The 11209-nt window shown below is 34.4% G+C and overlaps 1 protein-coding gene across 4 annotated transcripts in view; it reads right to left on the bottom strand.

Moving 5' to 3' along the window:
- Positions 1 to 504: 504 nt before the first annotated feature.
- The window catches only part of ITPRID2 (ITPR interacting domain containing 2), an 84664-nt gene continuing 73959 nt past the window's right edge, over positions 505 to 11209 (bottom strand). For 3 of the 4 annotated variants that reach the window (XM_046659391.1, XM_046659390.1, XM_046659389.1), the window contains 4 exons: positions 10265 to 10330; positions 9182 to 9646; positions 2488 to 2605; positions 505 to 1940 (listed from right to left, as the gene is read on the bottom strand). In XM_046659391.1, the coding sequence (XP_046515347.1) occupies positions 2501 to 2605; positions 9182 to 9646; positions 10265 to 10330 (636 nt within the window). In that variant the 3' untranslated portion in view covers positions 505 to 1940; positions 2488 to 2500. The remainder of the gene's footprint in view (positions 1941 to 2487; positions 2606 to 9181; positions 9647 to 10264; positions 10331 to 11209) is intronic. The other variant, XM_046659388.1, reaches the window with a different exon arrangement.

The following is an 11209-nucleotide window of genomic DNA, read 5'->3' as shown; positions in this document are numbered from 1 at the left end:
TCTTCCTCATATTTTTCATTTAGTACTTCTAAAGTGGCCCATTAAAAAAAAGATGCCTTGTTCTTCCATCTAGCTTGCAGACCCTCTCTCATTCATTTCTACATAGCAGCTAGCATGGTGCCTTGACTACAGTAGCTTTCAAATGTTTAAGTACACAAAGGTTTAGAATGGGGAGAGGAAAGATGAAACTCTGATAGTGTTGAAGTTCATTTTATTTCATTTATATACTATGTAAGTGATTTGCCCACTGGCTTGGCCTATTATTACAATTGTTATATTTCTAATTTTTATTATCAAATTCTGGGTATCTTGTACTGTCAGAAATGAACTATAAGTCACTACAAAGCTGAAGAGCTAAAATTATTGATGCCTGTATTACTATTAATATGAGGTGTTTGGTTTATATGTATCATTGCTATTGTTAGAATCAACTAGTTAAATTGCTGAATAATTTGAGCAAAGAATAAAATAATACTTTAATGTCTGTTCCTTGTAGTTTACCAGTACATTTTAAAGAAGAGTTTTATTTGGCCTCAGATGGTAATCATTAGGACCACAGAACTAGATGAGAACAAGAGACATTAGTATGAGCACTTTCTCCAGGGTGGTCTAGTCTTAATTATATTTTTGAAAGCATCACAGAAGGCTCTTCAGGAAAAGAGAACATCAACCTATTAGGTTATATGCTCCAATTCTTTTGGACCTTATTTGTTACTCATCAAACCTAATCCAAATTCTTCATATTGTAGTTCAAGAAAAGAATATGCTAAAAACATGTTAGGCAAAATAAATACTTTATTGTTTTAATTTTTTTTTTTTAGAAATCAGCCTTTGTGTGATAATTCAAACATTTATAAACCTTTTAGATATTCTTCAAAGAATATTGTTAACATCTCAACCACTTTTGATTAAAATTTCACACAAAGAAATAAAATAGGCGTTGAAAATTATAAATGCTAAAAGAGTAATTCCACTAACATTTGTTTGTTACTTTACACACTTATTCAACACATACAAAATCAAATAGGAAACCACCTTCCTTCTTTTTTTTTCATAAAAACAAACAGTTCTCACTGGTTAAAACTGAATTAAAACCATCTATTATAAGGAGAACAAATCTAAATTACTTCCATTTTAAAAAAACTAAACCAGCTTATTCGTTTCTATCCATTCAAGTCACAGGCCCCATTATGTTGGCAATAGTCTACTATTTAGCCTAAAAGACAGAAGAAGAAACATCTCCTTATAATAAAGAAGTCTGGACAACGCAAAAAGTACATAGTGTTTAACATAAGGCTTGTTTCCAAAAGAAAAAATACTACATAAGCTATAATAAAATTACATTTGTCTTGGGTAAAGTAACAATGCTTACAGTGTAAGAACATTAAGTAGTTGTAGGTAACCTCATATAATTCTATCCTACTGCTATTAGTAACCTCCTCAAGAATTAAGAGCAATTTTTACAACAGAACGATTTTTCTCGGAAGTGACACTAATTAACAGCAGTGGAGGGAAAACCATTGGTTGCTTCAAGCTCTCAAAAAATGAATCAGTTATTGCACAGTAAATACCTCATAGAGGTCAGTGTTTTAAGAAGCTAGTCTGAAGAAATATGTTATTTATAAGTTGGTTAAGTCCGGAAGTTTTCAAGTTTTAAGATTAATTCTACATAGGGAATCAATTGGAAAATATTGACATACAAATAAATATTAGGCTTTTCAAATGGCTACAGTTTTGATAGTTTAGAAAAGAAAGTCAGCAAAGTGCGTAAGTTTCTATGTATGTTTTTAAAAAAGATACGCACAGAAGAAATAAACATTGTACATTGTATACAGTAGGCCGGATCAGCAGCAAGCATCTTCTGAAGCACAAATAACACCTCCACCAGTGTATATCATTGGTAACTCCAATATCATACAGCTAATACGATCCATGCCAACCTTAAAAAAGAAAGGGAACATTAAATATCTTTCAAATATTACTATTAAAAGGTTCCCTTAAAGAAAGATGAGAATATTCTCTAAATATATATAAACAAGATTCTCCTCTATAAATTATGACATGATTAGATATGGACCTATGGAATATGTTTGTTTAAAAGACAAAAAATTAAGTAAGGTACTAAGAATTTGTGATTAATTCTCAAAATCTTGGTCCATAAAATGTACATCTGAAATATCGTTATAGCCAATGCTATCAAAATAAGACTCAGGTTTGCAGGTCCTGATTTCCTAATTTCAGCATTTTTTACTACAATGAAATTTCAGTAAAATGACATAATACTGATAATTCCTCAGGGGTCAGTATTATGAGATCTGACCCGCTTATACTTCAAATGGGGCTAAATGAGGTTTTCACACTGGCTAACATATTACATAGATGAAAATAAAAATCTAGCTAGAGAAACAGACCTGTGTATTAAGAAAACAAAGCATTTAAAATTAAGCACTAATTTACATTTAGCTAAACAAATTCAGAAAAATTTACCTATAAATTCCATTTAATGACTATCTTGCTTAGAACTGGATGCTTTACTTGAAGATACTGCTGCCAAAAGTCCACTTACAATTTCCCGTCTGATTTCTCCAACAATGGACTCTTTAATCTAGAATGGAAAAAGACGAAAATAAGAATTTAACAATAAGATTGCAATCCATTTTTTCTATTTTCAAAAAACATAAATAGTATTTAATTCTTGCATCAGCTAAACCATAGAGAAAACAACAACCTTTATGTAAACCTTCATGAAATAGGGAGAGGGGTGGGGAATCGTGTCCATCTATCCTCAAACCCAGATCAGGCTCTGAGGTCTGGTTTAGCATAACTCAGATAACTCCATTACAAAATATCACAATTCTTAAATTGAGAACATTAGAAAATGTTATTTTATAGACTAAAAACTTCTATTAAATAATTTCCTTCATGATACAAAATAACCTGGAAAAACTGATTAAATCTTAGTTTCACTTTTATGTTTTTTATTAATGACTATCTTTGTATGGTAATTAGCAGGATACTCAAATGTTCTCATTTTTAAGAAAACCTGTTAGTGGCAAAATAATATACAACTATATGCCTGTTTAAACCAACCGAAAGCAAAGTAGCTAAAGAAGTTATATATTGTTCTCAACTAATATGCACACTTTAAATGGAAAGATCATTCAGTGCAATTTATTTTAAAACATGAAAAACATCCTCTAAACCACCCTAAACTCTAGAGGAATAAATTTTTCTTTGGTTGTATGGTACATTTGTCACCTGCCTGAAAATTCTGCTTCAGAGAAGGATATAAATCTTATTTTATTGTTGGAAAAGGCAAATAGACCTAGGGGCAATGACAATTCTATCAAGATTTTCTTCTCCAGATGTCCAAACACTACACATGCCTACCAACGCCTTTTTCTCTCTAATGATATAGCATCACCTCCAAATAGCTATTTGTGAGGGCTTTAAATGTGTATTTCCTGAAATAAACTGATAATGCCTTCCCAAATTAGCACTCAAGACACTCAACCAGCTTTTAAAAATTCTACATTTCCACAGTTTCCTGTCAGACTGATCTATTTCCTAAAATGTTCTTAAGTACATCCTGAACATATCTCAATTGAAGTCTTTCCAAAAATGGCTCTGTATTAATCTGTCATGCAAAAATGGAACACAATACACAGATTTATATGTAAGTACTCACAGAAACAAACACTCCTTAGCTACCAACCATCTGTATTGGAATATATTTAAATAAACACAGCTTCTCATTTTACCTTCTACCAATATTTCTAAACTTTAAACATCATTAAAAATAGTTTCTGAAGTCCATGCTACTTCAGGTTCATTTTTCAAACGAATATGTGTTGGATAAAAATATTAGGAAAACTAGAATCTCTTAGCCACAGTATATGAGTGCAATTACAACGTGTTGAATCAGAACCTCTGCAAATCTGTATTTACAAAAGACCATGACATAGTCTTTCTCGTCCTTTTGTCCAATGCGATATGGCAATTTTATTAAATCTCATCATTCTTCATCATTCAAAAAACAAACTAGCCAAAAGTATTCTCTACAAACCAAAAATGTGTGCCAACATTTTTAAGGGTACAGACATTACTGGAGTAAAACATAAGTCTCTACCATCAGGAAGGTTTAATCTAGATGGGCAAAAAATGAATATTGTTTTATAAACTATTAAGAGGAAAAAATAATTTATTAATTCATTAATGACATAAGAACAGAATAAATTTTGAAAAATGAGCGACCAGTATGAGCCGGAAGAGGAAAAATAAAAAATTCTCAGAGAATGGGAGACTTAAAACAGCAGGTCATGGGGCCAGCCTGGTGGCACAGAGGTTAAGTTCTCACGTGCCACTTTGGTGTCCCAGGGTTCGTGGGTTCAGATCCCGGGCACGGACCTACACACACCTCATCAAGCCATGCTGTGACAGCATCCCACATACAAAGTGGAGGAAGACTGGCATGCATGTTAGCCCAGGGACAATCTTCCTCAAGCAAAAAAGAGGAAGATTGGCAACAGATATTAGCTCTGGGCCAATCTTCCTCACACACACACACACAAAATAGTAGGTCATGAAAAAGAAAGGACAATTTCAGATGATTGTGAGGAAGGAAAACTGCAGCAGGAGCACCTTGGATGAGAGGGCAGCAAAAAAGGAGCCTAGCTGACAAGAGAGTTCTTACTAGGGAGTCCAAGGAAATAGGATAGGAAGGATGAGGTCAAATGGAAAGTGGTGTGCTGTGAGCTACTTCAGGGAGAGGACTGGTCTCCTTTATCAATGTATCCTGGCATACAGTAAGTGCTCAATCCATGTCTGACTGAATGCATCAACAAGAGAGTGAGAGAGACAGAACAAGAGAGCCCGAGAGTGAGACAGTATCAGACACAAAAAGGAACAGAGAGAAGAAAGATAAAGGACTACAGACAGACTGGCACTGAAAATGACAAGATGCCTTTACTAATTTATTGAAGGAACAAATGTATGGATAAGTAAATTAGTTCTAAACTCTCCTATGCTACAGAGAGGTTGGAAGGATTAGGAGTGAGAAAACTCTACTGGGATGATGGTAAAGTTGCCTTTATGAGCACAATTTCCAAAAAGTGGTACAAGCTGAAGACAGACTACTTGAGAGTCAGAAAGGAATGCTCATGGGCAACGTTAACAGACTGACTGCAAGTCTGCAGTGGGGCAATGCATCCACTTAACATGCATCTACTGAGTGCCTGCTTCGTGGCAGCCATTATATCAAGTGATCACTAAAAGAAGTTATAATAAGAACACAGGCATGCTGTGTATTTACCAAAATACATGTTTAAAGCATGTCAGATGAACTGTAACATAGATACTAAAAAGCATGAACCAACCCTAGGAACTTCAATAAACAAAGAACTCTCTAAACACAAAGAAATCTATGTTTACTCTTTGACCTTTAATTCTGTTGAATTTGCTTCCGTGGGCACATGCTCATTCCTTCTATTAAGTAATCTTTTTCCTTTTTTTTTTTTTTTTTAAGTAACTGTAAACAGCTTTAGACCACGGATTACATACTTCACAGACCACTTGGCAAATTCCAAGAGAGTGTACTTTTTCCCACCACAACATACATAATCTGCAGAAAAGAGGTATGTTTAACCTGACAAAAGCATAGTTATTGAATGAGTGTATTAAATATTTGTCTGAAAGGACTTTCAGTGTTCTCCTTTAAAGAAGAATTCTACTGTACTAACACATTATAAATAATAAAAGCATTCCTTTTAAAAACCACATGTGGTGAAATGATGGAAACAAAGGCCTGACAGACATCTTTGTTCTCATGCACCCATGAGTGCAATAAGAAAACGTCCCTCAAAGCATCTGCCAAACACACTTAATCCTCACCTGCAAAACTGCTCAACCCAAGCTTGCATCTTGCCTTCCTGAATAGTGGCTTTGTTAACGGGGTCGGGGACTCAGAATTTACTGGGAAGACAGACTCTAATTTAATTTTCTTGGAAGTTGATACAATAAATTTGAAAAAAATTGGAATTCAGTACCATGTATATTTAGGTAAAAAGATTACAGATTTGAAATGAACAGAATCAAGACTAATCTGAATTTTAAATATTTTGTAAACAAAGTCTAACAGTACACCATTGTCACTGAACTAAGATGATATTAACACGGTTTTTTCATTATAAATGGCATTGGACTAATTTATGCTTTTTAATATATGCTTTTAAAGTGCTTTAAAACCTTTTATTTTCTTAAGCACATCGATATTCCTCTTACGCCTTGTTTGACCCGTATACCCTTGCTTGGTAAGTCCTCCTTTTAAGACAGTAAAAGGGTAAATGTTAAGCCTAACTTCCTCCGAACTACACCAAGTTCTGAATTAGGGAGTTTCTAATTAACAGGTTCAGTAACAAATTCTGAAAAATTCTTCAAACATTTGACCTGCATGTCAGTTTAAATGTCTTCAAATTACGAAATCTTTCCTATTTAACAGGAGGTTCTTATAAATGATTAAGTAATTCTCGAGGACCAGGGCAGTGTAACAGGACAATGGACTCCTCTATGTGCCATGTTCTATCAGCCAAAGACTCAATGCTCTGGTGTAGGAATGCTTTACTTCTAGGAAATTACTCATAGCACACATCAGGCCGTCCATTATCAACTCTAAAAATGAGGACTCAAGTGTGCCTTAAGGGAGTATTTGTACCAAACAAGCATCATAAAGTTGAGTTTTCAAAGAAAACTTTTAAATTAAAGCAAGCTAAAAGGAACAAAATATCACATTTCTAGGGGAAAAAAATGTACCTTAAAACTTACTTCTTCAGTAACAAATATAGCACGGAGAAAAACAATTATTTTACTCAAAAATTATCTTCGATATGAAACATATAAGAATGGATTATAATCAGTCACATGTAACTGAATAAGGTGGATATACCACTACGGTGGATATATCAAGCTTGCTAAACATTAGCCAGCTACAACCAACTCAATAAAAATAATTACATTAGTGGGACAAATGAATTTATAGAATTAAGATCTTCTAAACTTTAAGTTGGTGATTCATGTCATGAAAAGAAATTACATATATGCAATCTCTTCTGTTATAACGCTTGTTTTGAAAAGTGAATTTGTCTCAACATGACTGAGATATTAGGAAACAACTTGACTATAATGTAAATTTCATGTTTGCTTATATGCAATTTCATCCACAAGTAACACTAGGTGAAGGTAGATGATGCATTCAGCTGAACCCAGGAACACAGCACACAAAATGCACACACATTAAACATCTACTAGCTATCTCAGTCCACTGTGTGTTAGCAGCCACAGCTATCCATAGTGGGTACTAAAACCTTCTGCTGGATTTCATATCACCCTCCTCCACCACTTCACAGTAACTCACAAGCTGCAACCCTTCCAAGGCTCAATTCCATAAGCAAATTTCAGGTCTTTTCAAGGCAAAGCACCATATTTATTGCAGTATTTATGTATTTCTTAACCATTTAACGTGCATAAAACTGTGCTATTGTTTTTATTAGGTTTCTTTTTTTTTAATATGTCACGGACAAAGTTTTGAGTGTTATGTTTCTAATCCTATTTTCCCCACAAGTTCTGTGGTTTTTATCACACGAATTTGTATAGCACAACAATTTTTAGGAATGCATATATTACACTACAGCAAAACTGACTGTATTTCTTTTTAATGTACTTCTCAAGCTACTGTCATGAGGCTATAAATGATGGCACTTAATACACATGAACTAATCTCTGGACCCAGAGGATCAATGGCCCATTTGAGGGAAGATTCTGGTCTGCTGCCACCTTTCTTGACCTATGACCACTAGAAATATGTTCTATGTTACTCAGAAATTAATTCTAAAAATACATTAGGTTCATATTGCTGAATTTATTGGAAATACGCAGATTAAAAATAGGGCACTGCTGACCTTAATTTCTCTGGCTCATTTTGACCTTTTCCATTTCTAAATTCTCAGTTCTTGAATACATTACACTAAATGCTTTTCTGTGTAATTGTTCAATTGTTTCTTGAGTTAGTCTTGTTTACCTCCCTACTAGCCTTTAAGCTTAAGGATTTCATGTCTTATATGTATGTTTCTTTTATGCTTTACAGAGCAGATACTCATTAAGATACTTACAAAGTGATTTTTGTTTAATGTATAAGATATTCCTCTTTTTAACTAATGGAAGGAATAAAGATCCTTTCTCATCATGGGTTTTAACATCTCAGTTGGAAAGAACTATGGATAATTATGGTTCTTCCTTAGAGCTACTTCTTAAGATGAGGGAACAGAACGGAAAAAAACATACTATTCACCACGTGTAATTTTTATCCCATGTAATCTACCGGATTTTGCACCCAAAGACAAAGTGTGATTTGAGAAAAAAAGGAGAAAAATAAAAAGCCATCATAAAAATGTATCTATAGAGATCTCCCTTTTTAAATGATATATATACTATTCCTTATTACCTGATCCTAGCGCCAAAAACAGCTATTTTACTAATTTTCTCAATTAACTTTTGACTTTTGACTACAAATCTTCCTAATTTTTTGCCGTCCTTTTGGTGACCTAGAACCATAGTTAAATGCTTCAGGTTTGCACATTGCCATCATCCAGGATAAACCTTCTTTTCATTCTGCATTTCTATCTTTGAATAACTCATAAAATGTCCACATTTCTCTACTCATTAAACCAAACAGATCAAGTGCTCACTTCGGCAGCACATATACTAAACCAAACAGATCAAATTCTTTATACTTATTGAAATCACACCACCATTTTCTCATGTCATTTGACATTATAAAATGACAGCTTTTAATCCTGGAAGAAATCTAAATTGTAATCTCTCATCTTACAAATGTGGAAACAGAAGTCTAAAGAGTTTGTCACATTTATTTTGAGCCCTACAAATACCTTCTTCATAAGAGTAAATACAGAGAATTAAAATTATTTCACACTGGAGTATGAAATTTGAAGAAATGCTATTACAAATATATCTTAATAGACATCAGCTGGATCAATGGTAGAGTTAATTTAAAAGCACTCTGAAAATTACTGAATACAGTGAATCAAAGGAATATCTTATAATGTTAAAATAAAACCTCCTCCAATACGTATCTACTAATATAAACTAATTAAGCATAGATTTTACTCACCTCCCGTATAACTTGCTGCAACTCATCTTGCTCCACGTTTTTATGCATTTCCTCAGCAGCTGGCATTAATGGGATTTTTCTATGCCCTTCTTCCACTTCAGATTTAGGTCCTATAGCCTCTAAGGCTTCTTCAGCTGCTCCAACTTCCTCGGAACTTTCCACATCTGGAGGCATCTGCACAGAGCCTTTTCTAGAAGGAGCAGTTGGTGTTAAGGCCACTGATGCTCGGAATACTTTCTTTCTCGGTACTAGATGGGTCTTGGGTTTGCCCACTGAGTCACCAGAAGGTACTCCAGTTCTTCTATTAGCATGAGAGGGACCAGAACATACAGAAGATGACTCTGATGTTGCTTGGGAGAAAACAGATTCTGAGCTTTCTCCTGGAGGAATTTCAAATCCCATTTCTCCCAGTCCCAGGCCCAATTCAGACTTCAGATAGGACTGCTCTCGCATCAGTTCAGTGACCTGGAGATCAGAAAAACTGTAAGTCTTCTCTCTTGAAATTAAGATTGGTAGTTAAAAAAAGGTTAAAATCCTAGCTGTGATTCCTGCCAAAAATCACTTAATTTGTAAAGACGTGATTCTAATTAACTCATTTAGTAAACAATTTCCTTTGCAAAAACAGCAAGAAAAACTTAAATTCATAGTGAGATCAAGCCATAAAATGTGTAACTAGAATATATAGTTAGATGAATTTTACTTGTTACCACATGGGAGTCCAAATTACTTGTAAGGAAGAGTCCTAGTGAAAATCAAAATAGTTACTCACAATGCTTTCGCCCCCAAATGAACCAAATTTGTTTAAAATATTTAAAAAATCAGACTTGTTCAAAAAGTAGTCATCTTACAGATCCAAATACCTAAAGGACCCAGAATCAGACTGAAAGCACATTTCCCCTGGAGTATAAATTAAATACTTTTTATGATGCATTACCTCCTTTAGGCCATACAGATAAATCACTACTGCAATTACCGGTTGTCTAGCGGCCTAAAAAAGCCATTTCATGTAGACTAGGAAAATTGTGTGTTTATGAAATGTTCTATCATTCCCTTCCCCAGCGATAGAAAAGGAGAGAGGCTTACTGGTTCCAGTACATTCAGTGGAGAAGGGCATGACAAGTTATCAGCACTTCTACTGCCACACATTCCCTGAAAAAGTAAGAACAATAGATATGTGTGTGTGTATATTTTTTCAAATTGCAAATGTTTCATTATAAAATGAATTGGCTAATTATTGCCCTGAAACATTCCTTTATGTCACAAAGGTCACCCTCAACTATCATGGGATCCTATAAAATGTGTTATTGTGACAGAAGGTGCACAGATGATGTTCTGATTCTCTGCTGTCACCAACACATCTCTCAGAATAATGGATCAAAACTTTTTATGGAAAAATATTCATCGCTGATATAGGATATTGTATGCTATGCCATAACACATATGTCTCTAGCTACACATACACATTCTTATTCTACTGATTCTACTCCATACGCGTGCATATATTCGTGTGTGTGTATTCATCTATTTTTAACAAAATCAAATATGTTGTTCAAGTAACAAAGAGAAAAGTTCAAGATGTCAACATTTCAAAGCAATATATTCTAAAACTGCAAAGACAGTATCAAAAATAATACAACTGTTGGCCTGGTGGCACACCAGTTAAGTTCACACATTCCGCTTCTTGGCGGCCCGGGGTTTGCCGGTTCGCATCCCGGGTGTGGACATGGCACCACTTGGCACACCATGCTGTGGTAGGCATCCCGCATATAAAGTAGAGAAAGATGGGCATGGATGTTAGCTCAGGGCCGGTCTTCCTCAGCAAAAAGAGGAGGATTGGCAGTAGTTAGGTCAGGGCTAATCATCTTCAAGAAAATAAATAAATAAAAAAATAATACAACTGTTGAAGTTCAAATTTCATGGAAGGGAACACTATAATATGAAAAGTGGCATAAAATAAAGAGAAATGGTATTTCTTTTTAGTCTCTTAGTTGTATACATGATTTCTGACCTTACAAAGATCTTGCTTGA

The sequence above is a fragment of the Equus quagga genome, chromosome 4, assembly GCF_021613505.1.
Source record: "Equus quagga isolate Etosha38 chromosome 4, UCLA_HA_Equagga_1.0, whole genome shotgun sequence".
Classification (NCBI taxonomy): Eukaryota; Metazoa; Chordata; class Mammalia; order Perissodactyla; family Equidae; genus Equus; species Equus quagga.
Note: the sequence above shows the minus strand (reverse complement) of the source record. Positions and strands in the feature narration are given on the sequence as shown.